The sequence below is a fragment of the Nansenia antarctica genome (genome assembly GCF_963989245.1).
Source record: "Nansenia antarctica genome assembly, chromosome: 13".
In the NCBI taxonomy this organism is placed as follows: domain Eukaryota; kingdom Metazoa; phylum Chordata; class Actinopteri; order Argentiniformes; family Microstomatidae; genus Nansenia; species Nansenia antarctica.
Window position 1 is genome coordinate 4,017,467 of NC_137683.1, and position 14,426 is coordinate 4,031,892.

The 14,426-nt window shown below is 48.6% G+C and overlaps 1 protein-coding gene across 1 annotated transcript in view; it reads right to left on the minus strand.

The window, feature by feature from the left end:
* The window catches only part of LOC308169790 (uncharacterized protein), a 65,482-nt gene extending 51,467 nt beyond the window's left edge, over positions 1-14,015 (minus strand). The window contains exons 1-9 of the mRNA XM_080544537.1: positions 13,930-14,015; positions 12,778-12,914; positions 12,099-12,522; positions 7,564-7,729; positions 2,448-2,673; positions 1,355-1,528; positions 1,047-1,124; positions 863-874; positions 533-619 (exon numbers count right to left, since the gene is read on the minus strand). Coding sequence (XP_080400663.1) covers positions 533-619; positions 863-874; positions 1,047-1,124; positions 1,355-1,528; positions 2,448-2,673; positions 7,564-7,729; positions 12,099-12,522; positions 12,778-12,914; positions 13,930-14,008 — 1,383 coding nt within the window. The 5' untranslated portion in view covers positions 14,009-14,015. The remainder of the gene's footprint in view (positions 1-532; positions 620-862; positions 875-1,046; positions 1,125-1,354; positions 1,529-2,447; positions 2,674-7,563; positions 7,730-12,098; positions 12,523-12,777; positions 12,915-13,929) is intronic.
* Positions 14,016-14,426: the final 411 nt, after the last annotated feature.

Genomic DNA, 14,426 nt, shown 5'->3' on the forward strand with positions numbered 1-14,426 from the left:
ATTTGTGAATTAGATTCACTGTATCACGTCCTGTCCTGCTTCAGGCTACTGGGTTAGTGATAAATGGCATGTAAACAACGTACGTTTTATTACGTGCTCAAAAGCAAGAACTGTGTGATCATCTATTTATGTGTAGTTATGTGTTTTTAGCATGTCGATGTGATGTGCTAAACATAAAGTTAGATGTTCATAGCGATGTTCCTTCTTAGCTGCAAGCTAGCTACCAATGCGATGATAGCAAATGCATCTGCTTTGATTCAGTGCGAGCTTCTCCATGTATTTGGTTTGAGGTGTACCAACATTCAAAGAAGCATATCTTCTCCAACTATTTTCAGATTTGAAAAAAAATAAAATGCTTGGGGACTTTTTCACCAGACCCTGTCACATATGTGTACACTGGGTGTATGAGAGGTGTGGTACTAACCCTTGGTCCAGGTGGGTCTGGGGGTGTATTGTATATGAGAGGTGTGGTACTAACCCTTGGTCCAGGTGGGTCTGGGGGTGTATTGTATATGAGAGGTGTGGTACTAACCCTTGGTCCAGGAAGGCCTGGGGTCCCGGCGGGGCCAGTGGAACAGTCACACTCCTCCTCTACTGTGGGTTCACGGTCCAGCGGACACTGGAGGTCAAATTCACAAAGGTTAGTGAGACGCTGAGACCGGTGACACTCTAAAGTAGAGATGACTGACTGGATTTGAGAGTGTCGTCTGTGTACCACAAGACTGTGTTAGCCCATTGAGCTAAAGTCCAGTCATTAGCTTGGAGGCTCAGGTCTTAGTCGAAGCTGTTAATCATGTAAACATACTTCAGTGAACTGCCTCCACAACACAAACAACAAATGAAAGACAGCAGTCACACTTACCCTCTCATCATCCTGTGAAAGAAAAAAAGAAATATTTATTATTTATTTATTATTTATTCAATAATGCATTTTATTTCAAAGAAATATCTGGTTTGTTGTCTAACTTCTACAATATCATCAAATCTTATCTAATCAGATTTTTAAAGTAGCAATGTGGGAGGAATGAACAGACTTTCCCACTTACCACTGAGTAGATCTCACAGGCTGTCTCTCTCTCGCTTTGATAAGGGTCACAATACAGTCGCAGTTTCTGTATCTCTATCTGCAAAAAGGGTCCAAAAAGAAAAACGTGTTGAACAAACCGCATCCAATTACTTAGACAATGACTCATCAAAATGTAATGACCATTGAATTCCATCCGACAAGGAAAACCATGTTGACTAATTGCATTCGTAGAATGCTTCATGTGATACAAAAACACACCCCATATTTGACAGTGCCACTCACAGTCATGTGGTCTGCAACAGAGTGAACACTATTCTCTTTACTCACAGGGACTGTGACCTCCGACCCCGTCCTCTTGGCGATCTGTGTCTTGCCGTTGATGTAGATCGGCTCAACCGGCTCCAGGGCCACTTCCTGGATCGCCTCGTCATCCAGGAAAGCGGTGACTTGCCTGGGCCTCACCAGTAGCCTCAGCTGGTGCCAGCCTTCATCAAACAGTCTCTGGAACGGCGGCCGACACACACCAATCAGAACAGCGGGGACACCACAGAGGCACAAGGGAATCACTGTGATTCAATGTCAATCACACATAATATGTGTTCTATTATAGTGCTATTACACTAGCGGCTGCATCGCTGGGTTCCATCAGCAGCAGCAACAGTGGGCCTATTCAGATGCCTCACTGCAGGCCTAACTGAACACATCTGTGTCCATGCTACTAGTCTATACTACAAGTGCCAAAGTAAATGTAACCTTATGTGTTACTTATGGCAGCAAAGTCTCTAGTCATATTGCCAATGATGCCAATCAGAGTAGGTAGCAGTGGCATAGAGGAGTTAGTATTATGGCCATATCCTCCGTTTTCCATGGCACAAAGAGGGAAACATTAAATCAAGAGTTCCATGGCCTACAGCCATCAGGTCCAGATGAATTACCCTGAGGGCATCAAAAGACATTAGGAACGGGGTGCCAAAACACAATTGAAAATGAGGAGGCATCCAACAGTGCTAGATAATGGGCTTCACGTCTCCTTGGAAATGGCTTTGCTCAGAACCCCGGGAGTGTGTTTCGAGCAATTGGGACCGTGGGTGACGAATGTTTGTGGAAAAAACAGAAACCATCACGGCAGCTCTAACAGGATACAGCAGCTACCGTGGCAACAGGGGCACAGGTTCCAAGTGTGCGACGCCCAACAGCTTGGGCCTTCCAACTCAGTTGTGGAGGGGGGGTAAAAAAAATTTGTGGAGGGGGGTAAAAAAAAGTTGTGGAGGGGAACGGAAAAAAAAAAAGGAAACATTTTCTTTAAGACTCCTGATTTTCAAAGAGGGTGTCACACTGCATGTTCTTGTGAATGGAGAATGTCTGATGTTCAAACTGTTTGACACATCCAAGGTCCACATACTGTATCAACTCCACCCACCTTTAGGCTTGGAACACTCAAGGTAACTTTCTGCTCCAGGGCGTAGGTGCTAGTCGTAGTGAAAGTGACAGATTTGTCCCGTCCGTTCAGTGTGACCATGGCCTGAGTGACCCTGTCTTTAGACACAACCCTCCACAGGTCAAACCTCTCCCCTCTGGAGGTGCCCTTTAGACGGACAGTGGCCACAAACACGTAGGACGGAGGTAGACCCTCTGGGAAGATCTCCCTGCATGGGGGAAATATGGGGTATGCATAACGGAGCTGATGGATAATAGAATCAGAATCAGAATCAGAATTGCTTTCATTACATCCAATGTACGGGTACACAAGAGTAAAATTCTTACGCTTAGGTTCTTCAACATTGGCATTGCAGCAGGATACAAAATCAACAATAATAGAATGAAGTAAGGTAAGTAATAATAAAGTAGAAAAAGGTAATGAAGTGATAAAGTGATGGTAGTCGTACTACAGTGAGACCAGTCGTACTACAGTGAGACCAGTCGTACTACAGTGAGACCAGTCGTACTACAGTGAGACCAGTCGTACTACAGTGAGACCAGTCGTACTACAGTGAGACCAGTCGTACTACAGAATGAATGAATGAATGGACTTTATTGTCATTGCTACAGTACAGGTACCAAACAACGAAATTTAGGAGGGGTGGCTCCCCTGGTGTTAGGAAAGGAAAAAAAAAAAAACTTTTAAAAAAAATCACAAGAAGGGAAGGAGCTGGTTTACATAAATAAAGGCTATGTACACAATCCACTGTACTATACTGTACAGATAGTCGACTAGGGTTGTCATATTGCACAATAATATTTTTTCACGTTATTTAAAGTGTCACAGTTTGCAGGCTTGAAATGTACATGTTTGTGCCTCAGCACTACACCTGATTTTTTTTTTCAGTCCAGCAGCTGCCATACAATCCGTCCAGACTGTCCAGGGCCCAGAACTTAGGTCTTTGCTGTGTTCAGGGCCTGGACGGCCCTGTGGTAGAAGCAGTTCTTCAGTCTGTTTGTCTTAGCGGCCAGGGTCCTGAACCTCCTTTTCGAGGGCAGCCTGGTAAAGTGTACGTGCCCAGGGTGGGTCGGGTCCCTGGAGATCTTTGAGGCCTTCCTGAGACAGCGTGTGTTGTACAGCTCTTCCAGAGAGGGGAGGGGGGCGCCGGTGATCTTCTGTGCTGTTCTCACTACTCTCTGTAGCGCATTTCTCTCCGCTGTTGTGCAGCTGGAGAACCAGTTGCAGATGCCGTAGGTGAGGATGCTCTCCACTGCGCCGCTGTAAAAGGTCACCAGTATCTCCTGCTTGCTGTGTTCCTTCCTGAGGCATCTCAGGGTGTATAGCCGCTGTTGTGCCCTCTTGATGGTGCCTTTTGTGTTGTCCTTCCAGGTCAGGTCATCCCGCATGTGATGTCCCAGGAATCGGAGGGTTGAGACTCTCTCCACGCTCTCTCCGTCGATGAGCAGGGGCTGGATCTCTGACTTTTTCCTCCTGAAGTCTATGATGATTTCCTGGGTCTTTGACTTGTTCAGCAGCAGGTTGTTAACCTTGCACAGCTTGCTCAGTTGCTCTACCTCATCCCTGTACGCCGCCTCGTCCCCCCCCGAGATACATCCCACCACGGTGGTGTCGTCTGCAAACTTTACGATGTAGTTGCTGGGGTGGACGGGGGTGAAGTCGTAGGTGTAGAGGTTGTAGAGGATGGGGCTTAGCACGCAGCCCTGGGGGGACCCAGTGCTGAGGCTGAGGGCTGTGGAGGTGTGGGGGCCCACCCGCACCCTCTGGGGGCGGTCGGTCAGGAAGTCCTTGATCCACGCACATATAGAGTGTGATAGACCCAGGTCTAGTAGTTTGGTCACTAGCCTGTCTGGAAGGATGGTGTTGAAGGCGGAGCTGAAGTCCACGAAGAGCAGTCTCACGTAGCTGTTTCCCCTCTCCAGGTGGGATAGAGTGGCGTGGAGAGTCGTCGCGATGGCGTCCTCTGTGGACCTGTGGGCTCTGTAGGCGAACTGGTATGGATCCAGGTTGGGCGGGAGGCGTGTGAGTATGTGGGCCCGGACTAGTTTCTCGAAGCACTTCATGATGATTGGTGTGAGTGCCACCGGGCGGTAGTCGTTTAGGCAGCTTACCGTGCTACCGTGCTTTTCTTCGGGACTGGGATGATAGTTGAGGTTTTCAGGCAGGGTGGGACGGTGGCCTGGGACAGGGACTGGTTAAAGATGTTGGTGAAAACCCCGGCCAGCTGGTCGGCGCAGTCTCTCAGCACCCGTCCCAGGACGCCATCCGGCCCCGAGGCTTTCCTGGGGTCCACCGCCTTCAGTACGCGTCTCACTTCATGCTCTGTGAGGGTGAGGCTGCTGAGAGCTGGAGAGAGTGGTGTTTGTGTTGCGGTTACCTCCGTTCGCCCCTCGTCGAATCGGGCGTAGAAGGTGTTCAGCTTTCCCGCCAGCAGGGGGTCGTCCTCTGCGGCTGTGAGCCTGTTGGCTCTGAAGTTTGTCATCTGCTGAACCCCCTGCCACATCCGCCTGGAGTCGTTGCTCAGGAGGCATTCCTCAATCTTCTCTCTGTGCTCTGCCTTGGCCGCTTTGATTCCGCGCTTTAGGTTGGCCCTGGTGGAGCTGTACAGCGGTGTGCTCTTCCCTGCGAAGAAGGCGTTGTCCCTCTCGTTGATCAGTTTTTGGACCTTCCCAGTCATCCATGGCTTCGTATTGGGGTAGACCCGGACCCGTTTGTCCACGGTGACTGAGTTGGTGCAGTTCACTATGTGGTTCAGAACCGACGACGTGTACTGTTCCAGGTCCTCATGCTCATATTCCTGCCATAGGGTGTCATTTAGGCAGATCTGCAGTGGAGCGGACCCTTCTGGCCAGGTTCTGACAGTCTTAGTGGTGATGGGAGCACTTTTCCCCATGGTAGTGTATGCAGGAATCAGGAGGATTGACACATGGTCAGACATGCCTAGATGAGCTAGCGGACTAGCCTTGTAAGCACGTTTGATGTTGGTGTATTCCTTGTCCAGTGTTTTTTCTCCTCTCGTTGCACATTTCACATGCTGATAGAACTTGGGTAGTACTGCCTTCAGGTCGACATGATTGAAATCCCCCGCTATGATGTGAATAGCCTGTGGATCAGTGCTTTGTTGGCCACTGATGACTTCATATAGTCGCGCCAATGCTAGGCTGCCGTCTGCGCTAGGCGCTATGTACACACATGTTGTGAGCACCGCGTTAAACTCCCTCGGGAGGTATGTGGGTCGGCATTTAACAGTCAAGTATTCCAGGTCTGGGGAGCAGTGGCTACTTACAGTTTTCGTGTTTAAGCACCAGCTATCCTTCGTCGATATTATGATCCCACCCCCTCTTGACTTGCCGCTAAGCTCCGTTCGGTCAGCGCGATGTAAGGTCCGTCCCTCCAAGCTAACAGCTGAGTCCACAATAGTGTCATTTAGCCAGGTTTCGGTCAGAAATCACACAGCTATCCCCCACGATGTTGTTTTTAGCAACCTGTAGTCTCAGTTCATCCATCTTGTTCGTCAGGGACCTGACGTTGGAAAGGAAAATACTTGGCAAAGCAGGTTTGTCTGGGCTACGTCTTAACCTTGCTAGCAGGCCTCCCCGGCGGCCCCGTCGTTTCCTACGGTCTCGCCGCCGGCGTTTACGCCTCAGGGAGGGAACTGAGTACCAAGGTTCTCCCGGTACACGGGCGATCTCTTTGTGTATCCTGTTTTGCTCCAGAAACTCCGCTGTAAATATCTTGTCGTTTTGCGTGCCGACTTCTAATAAGTCGAGCCTGCTGTAGGTACTATTTACACAACTGTTCCCTATAAGTACTAAAATAAAAGTGTACATACAAATGTACTTAAAAACACAAAGAAACACCAGTGTAGAAGCCACTCCGGCCGCAGCGTCTAAGCGCGCAGCCATCTTGGGACCAGTCGTACTACAGTGGGACCAGTCGTACTACAGTGGGACCAGTCGTACTACAGTGAGACCAGTCGTACTACAGTGAGACCAGTCGTACTACAGTGAGACCAGTCGTACTACAGTGAGACCAGTCATACTACAGTGAGACCAGTCGTACTACAGTGAGACCAGTCGTACTACAGTGAGACCAGTCGTACTACAGTGAGACCAGTCGTACTACAGTGAGACCAGTCGTACTACAGTGAGACCAGTCGTACTACAGTGAGACCAGTCGTACTACAGTGAGACCAGTCGCAGTAGTCCAAAATGCTGTGCAGGTTACAATATGAAATGCAATATCATACAATATGCACAGATATCTGTATATGTACAGATATGATACCATGAAGTAGTAGTCAGGTAGTGTGCAGGTAGTCATAATATATATTATGTTTGGAGTGGGGATGGTTTGGAGAGAAAGATTGATGTCCAAATATGATGTCTCTCTTCTTTGAAGTAAAATAATTACATTTTGACTGAATGCTAAAACCCAAATAAGAAAGCTAATAGTCTGATAGGGACTAATATAGTAAAATATTAGAAGAAAACATAACAATTATAGTACAAAGTGAAGGGTTGTTTTGGGTGTGGTGAATACTTGTTCACCTTCCAGTGTTTTCCCATTGGCTGCCAAGAAAGTAGTGAATATTCCACTATTGCAGTAGCTGTTGTTTGCTTTGTAAAGTTCACAAACATAACAGAGAGGTAGTGTCCAAGTGCCTGGAAAAGAACCTGCATGTTTCTAGACTTTCTGTGGTTTCTAGCTTATAGTCTGTGATGGACTTACGATGAATTGAAAATCAAGGACCCCAATTGAAATAAGCCAGTGGCTTTCTTGGGTTTTTATCCTCTTAGTTTGACCTTGCATGTAATATGTACTTTCATGTACCTACTTCTGCAAACATTCTAATAAAGTTTTCAATCAATCAATCAATCAATGGAAAGAACTTATTCAAGTTGCCAGTTAAGATGGTGTGTGTGGAGCAGGGAAGTAGGCCTTAAACACTGTTTTTGGAATTACCACCTACAGTATGTTGTTTGCGTTGTTAGTGTTATCATACACGTTGACAAGGCACCCTCCACTCTCCACCAGCATCAAGAGTCTACACTACCATTCTGACCTGGTAGAGTTCATAGTTCTCATGCCCACCCACCTGGTGTCCTCTGTGATGTCCACAGTGCTGTTCAGGATGTAGGCTGCCTCGGACACTAGAGAGCCCTGGATCTTCTTGGCCTTCTGGTGGATCTTCAGACCCAGCATCAGCTCAAAGCCCTTCTCGTCACGCGAGGCCACTGGGATACGTGTGGGACACACTGACTCTGCATGGGCCAAAAACACACCAAGGAGGGAGGAGGCTAATCAGGCTTTAACACATGTGAGTTTGTCTGCTGTATATTGCAGATTTTGAACACACAAAGGACATTCTAACATAATGAGACGTCTATAATTATGTTGTGTTTTCTTCATATATTATGAATGCTACATCCTAGTGCTTCTTACTTGTTGTTGACGTTCAAGCATTTTATTATATCACTAGTGCTTACAGCTGCAGTGCCATGCGGTTGGCAACAACGTCTCTGTATCACATCTGTTTCCTGTCACCAGGCTTTCTAATGCCCCTCTGGCCACCGCCACATGTCCCTGGTTTTGGCTGCAGAGCTTGTGGCCTCCCTCCTCTACAGAGTGTAGGGGAAGTGTGGCCACTTTCAACTCTTTTAATTGGGAGCTGCACCAGCCAGGGCCACCAACAGAGGGCAGTGTGAGTGACAACTCACCTCAAACATCGAGGTTCTTGTATTGTGACCCACCTAAAGCTTTAGTAGATCTGTGTGTGTGTGTGTGTGTGTGTGTGTGTGTGTGTGTGTGTGTGTGTGTGTGTGCATGTGAAAAGAAGGTTGATGACATTAGCAGTTCCTTCTCTCCACCTCTCCCAAACCCACTGCTACACTCTGGCTCTGGCGTATCTGGTCTCGCTCCCCTGATGAGATTCTAAAACGGATCACATCTAAGGAGGCAACCACTTGCCCTCTCGATCCCATCCCATCCCCTCCCCTCTTCTCCAATCCATTTCCAAAGACCTCCTTCCTTTCATTACAACCGTAATCAACTCCTCTCTATCCGCAGGATCTGTCTCGGCTGTCTTTACGACAGCCAGAGTCAAGCTCTTCTCAAGAAACCAACTCTTGACCCGTCTGCTGTCCGTCCACAACTACAGACCGGTATCCCTTCTCGCCTTCTTATCTAAAACCCTTGAACGTGCTATCTCTAACCAACTGTCTCACTATCTCCTTCAGAATATCCTCCTTGACCCTCACCAATCTGGCTTTAAGGCCGGACACTACTGAGACTGCTCTCCTTGCTGTCACGGAGGCCCTCCACTCTGCTCAAACTTCCTCCCTCTCCTCTGTGTCTCCTGGACCTGTCTGCTGCCTTCCACACAGTAAACCACCCGATCCTTCTCTCCACCCTCTCAAAACTGGGCATCTGGCTCTGCACTCTCCTACCTGGCTGGTCGCTCTTACCCGGTGATGTCAAAAGGATTTACTGTCCTCCCCACAAGCCCTCACCACTGGGGTCCCTCAGGGCTCCATCCTAGAGCCCTTACTGTTCTCCCTCTATACCACTGGGGTCCCCCAGGGCTCCGTCCTAGAGCCCTTACTGTTCTCCCTCTATACCTCTGGGGTCCCTCAGGGCTCTGTCCTAGGGCCCTTACTGTTCTCCCTCTATACCACTGGGGTCCCCCAGGGCTCTGTCCTAGGGCCCTTACTGTTCTCCCTCTATACCACTGGGGTCCCCCAGGGCTCTGTCCTAGGGCCCTTACTGTTCTCCCTCTATACCACTGGGGTCCCCCAGGGCTCTGTCCTAGGGCCCTTACTGTTCTCCCTCTATACCACTGGGGTCCCTCAGGGCTCTGTCCTACATTTACATTTACATTTTTGGCATTTAGCAGACGCCTTATTCCAAAGCGACTTACAATCAATACATTTGAATACTAAGCATGTGAATCAGCAGTCCACCATTCGTTGCAGGAAGAGTACTCTAGCTCGGGCCCGGGGCCACTGATAGAAGGAAAAACCTTCTCCCTATTATCGCCTTCTACTAAAACATTATTATTATTTTATTTATTGCTGGAGAAACTGAGAAACAGTACAAGGGGGGCAATAGAAGTTCTTAGGGACACAGTAGAGGGGAAAGCGAGTGTCTTTAGGAGACGTAGTGGTGAGGGTCAGAAGATGTCTCAGGAGGAGCAGTTAAGATGTAACCTGAAGAGATGGGTCTTCAGTCTACGACGGAAGATGGGTAGTGACTCTGCCGTTCTGACAGCCGTTGGGAGCTCGTTCCACCAGCGGGGAGCCAGTGTTGTACAGAGACGTGATCGGGCAGCCCGACTGCTGTGTAGAGGAGGTGGGGCCAGTCGGCCAGCCGAGGTGGAGGAGCGGAGTGAGCGGGCAGGGGTTTGGGGGGTTACCATTTCCTTCAGGTAGGCAGGGGCTGTCCCTTTAGCTGCCTGGTATGCAAGCACCAGGGTCTTGAATCTGATGCGAGCTGCTATCGGGAGCCAGTGCAGGGTGCGAAGGAGGGGGGTGACATGCGAGTATTTGGGGAGGTTGAATACCAGCCGGGCAGCAGCATTCTGGATGAGCTGCAGAGGTCTAATGGCTGAAGCGGGGAGCCCAGCCAGGAGTACATTGCAGTAATCCAGGCGGGAGATGACCAGTGCCTGGGTCAAGAGTTGCGCTGCCTCTGTGGTAAGGAATGGTCGTATCCTTCTGATGTTGTAGAGAAAGAATCTGCAGGAGCGAGCCGTTGCTGCAATGTTCTCCGCACAGGAAAGTCGGTTATCCAGGATCACTCCAAGGTTCTTGGCTGTCAGGGAGGGGGTTACAGTAGAGTTCTCCACTGTGATGGAGAAGTCTTGGAGAGGGCAGGCTTTCCCGGGAATGAAGAGGAGCTCGGTCTTGTTAAGATTGAGCTTGAGATGGTGGTCAGCCATCCAAGTTGAAATGTCAGCGAGACATGCTGAGATACGGGTTGCCACGTGTACATCAGACGGGGAGAAGGACAGGAAGAGTTGAGTGTCGTCTGCGTAGCTGTGGTAGGAGAGCCCATGTAAAGAGATTACCGAGCCAAGAGACTTGGTGTAGAGGGAGAAGAGTAGGGGCCCTAGGACGGAACCCTGGGGTACTCCAGTGGAGAGGGTTCGTGGAGAAGATAGCGATTCTCTCCAGGTCACCTGGTAGGAGCGGCCCGCCAGGTAGGAAGAAAACCAGGAGTGTGCGGTGCCAGAGATGCCCAGGTCTGAGAGGATAGAGAGAAGGATCTGGTGATTGACTGTGTCGAAGGCAGCAGACAGGTCAAGGAGAATGAGAACAGAGGAGAGGGAGGAAGCTTGGGCAGAGTGGAGGGCTTCCGTGACAGCAAGGAGCGCAGTCTCAGTGGAATGCCCAGCCTTGAAGCCGGATTGGTGGGGGTCTAAGTGATCCATCTTCCGGAGATAGTCAGTCAGTTGTTTAGATGCCGCGCGTTCAAGGGTTTTGGAAGGGAAGGAGAGAAGAGATACAGGTCTGTAGTTGTGGACAGATGATGGGTCAAGGGTAGGTTCCTTGAGGAGAGGCTTGACTCTGGCTGTCCTAGAGCCCTTACTGTTCTCCCTCTATACCACTGGGGTCCCTCAGGGCTCCGTCCTAGAGCCCTTACTGTTCTCCCACTATACTCACAGGTGACAGTGTCTGGTTACAAAGTCCTCAAGTCCTCATGGTCATTTCTCAGTTTTTTTCCAAATTATGAAAGTGCAGATTGTAAGCTTTAAAATGATGTGTCATATATTCAAATCTGATGCTTCTGAACATGCCATGTATCACTTACCAGTAGCCTACGGCAGACGAGACAGTGAATCCATTTCACAAATGATAAGTATTTAAACTCTTGGCCTCCTCGATCAGATCTCTAAAACTCATCCAGAATGCTGCCGCCCGTCTGGTGTTCAACCTTCCCAAATGTTACCCTTCCCAGTAGCACCTCGCAGCTCGCATCAGATTCAAGACCCTGGTGCTCGCCTACTGGGCGGCAAAGGGAACTGCCCCCTCCTACATGCAAGCAACGGTCAGCCCCCAGACCCCTGCCCATTCACTCCACTCTTCCACCTGTGCTGGCCAACTGGTACCACCGCCTCTATGGGGGTGCAGCAGTCACGCTACCCCTTGACTCTTCACTGTCCTGGCACCCCGCTGGTGGAACAAGCTTCCCACTGCTGTCAGGACTGCAGAGTCACTCCCTATCTCCCACCGTAGACTGAAGAGCCATCTCTTCAGGCTACACCTTAACTGTCCCTCCTGAGACCTCTCCGTCCCCCTCTACCCCCCCTGTAGAGTTTCTCTACTTTAAATAATAATAATAATAATAATAATAATAATAATAATAATAATAATAATAATACAAAAAATACAAAATACAAAATGTTCCTTCTTCTAGCATTTTGACTGCCAATGACAGCCTGAGCATAGATTACTTTTTCTTGCGATGTCTGATGGGATAGATGATTCACTTACTTAACAAATGTGTTTGTTGTGAGTCGCTTTGGCTAAAGACGTCTGCTAAATGCCAAAAATGTAAATGTAATGTGCACACATGTGCATTTGCGTTTATGTGTGTGTGTGTGTGTGTGTGTGTGTGTGTGTTATCACTAACCCTCACACAGCTTTTGCTGCATGGAATCTCGTATGCGGTCTATGTTGGTGTAGTCCTCGGCGTACAGCACGTAGGTGGACGAGGGGCTGTTGCCGATGGACACCAGCTCAGAGGTGGTGATCTCACTGCCCACGCCCACCGCAAACACAGTGATGCCCCCCGCCCGCGCCTCCACGCTGGCGTCCACCACGTCGTCCTGGGACTTCCCGTCCGTCACCACCACCGCGATGCGATTTTTGACGGCGTTGGCGCGCTCTGAAGAGGGGAAGACGTGGTCCACGGAGAACTTGATGGCCCTGCCGGTCTGGGTGTTTCCTCCCAGGTAGCTGATGGAGTTGATGGCCTGGATGAGCTCCTGGCCGCTCTGGTGTCTCCCCAGAGGGATCTCCAGACGAGGAGTGTCGCTGTACTGGACCACCGCCACCTGAACAGACGAATTCATGAACGAATACGTTTTCTATTTATGGATTTCTATTGAAAGAATTCAACCAATCACTTTGGTCATTTTGCCAGTTATTCTGTGTGTGTTCTGTGTTGTGTTCCTTGTGCTTCAGAACGCCCACCAGAATACACCGTAAGCCTTAACCTCATGTCAGTTTAGATAAAACGTATTAAATTATCGAACAGAATGATGTAATTCCATTTTTAAAATCAACAACTCGGACTGTACTCAGTCTACCTGGGAGTGTTGGGAGCTGATGTCGAAGCTGCTGGTGATGTTGACCAGCCAGCTCTTGGCTGTATCGAAATCAGTGTGGCCAACGCTCCACGACCCATCCATGATGTAGACCAGGTCATTCACCGCCGTGCTGCAGCCTGGGAGGGCACACACACACACACACACACACGCACGCGCACGCACACACACGCGCACGCACACACGCACACACACACACACGCACACACACACACACACACACACACACACACACGCGCACGCACACACACGTGCACGCACACACGCACACACACACGCACACACACACACACACACACACACACGCACACACACACACACACACACACACGCAGACACACAATGTGAGATATCTTTATACTCAGTGCCAAAAAGACACAATAGCTGATTTTAAAACCCTGTCAGTCCAGATCCATACAGGACTACAGATCCATACAGGACTACAGATCCATACAGGACTACACATCCATACAGGACTACAGATCCATACAGGACTACACATCCATACAGGACTACAGATCCATACAGGACTACAGATCCATACAGGACTACAGATCCATACAGGACTACAGATCCATACAGGACTACAGATCCATACAGGACTACAGATCCATACAGGACTACAGATCCATACAGGACTACACATCCATACAGGACTACAGATCCATACAGGACTACAGATCCATACAGGACTACAGATCCATACAGGACTACAGATCCATACAGGACTACAGATCCATACAGGACTACAGATCCATACAGGACTACACATACATACAGGACTACACATACATACAGGACTACACATCCATACAGGACTACACATCCATACAGGACTACACATCCATACAGGACTACAGATCCATACAGGACTACACATACATACAGGACTACACATACATACAGGACTACAGATCCATACAGGACTACACATCCATACAGGACTACACATCCATACAGGACTACACATCCATACAGGACTACAGATCCATACAGGACTACAGATCCATACAGGACTACAGATCCATACAGGACTACAGATCCATACAGGACTACAGATCCATACAGGACTACACATCCATACAGGACTACACATCCATACAGGACTACACATCCATACAGGACTACACATACCAGCCCTGTCGTCCTCCTTTAGTGAGTGTGAAAAGGCCAGCAGCAGCAACGTGCTCAGTGACCTCACTGTCCACAACATTCTTCTGTAAAAGGTGCCCCAGTCCTGTGTTCACAGCCTGCAACAACTACATGAGAGTTAAGAAATTAATTCATATTTATCATTGAAAGTATGCTAATACATCATTTCTCATGCATGTCAGGTGATTGGATTTTTTTCACAAGAGAGCAGGGAGGTGTGAGATGTCCTTCAAGTGAGGACACAGTTAATAATAACAATAATAATAATAATAATAATAATAATAATAATAATAATAATAATAATAATAAAAAAACATTATTACACATATAGTAATACACATAGTGCTTTTCTAGACACTCAAAGACGCTTATCAAACTGAAAAGATCGAGTAGTAATAATAAAAAGAAACAAAAAATAAATAAAGTATAGGGGCCTAATTAAGGTAGTGCTGGGGACACATGGGAAGGGGAGGGGGAGA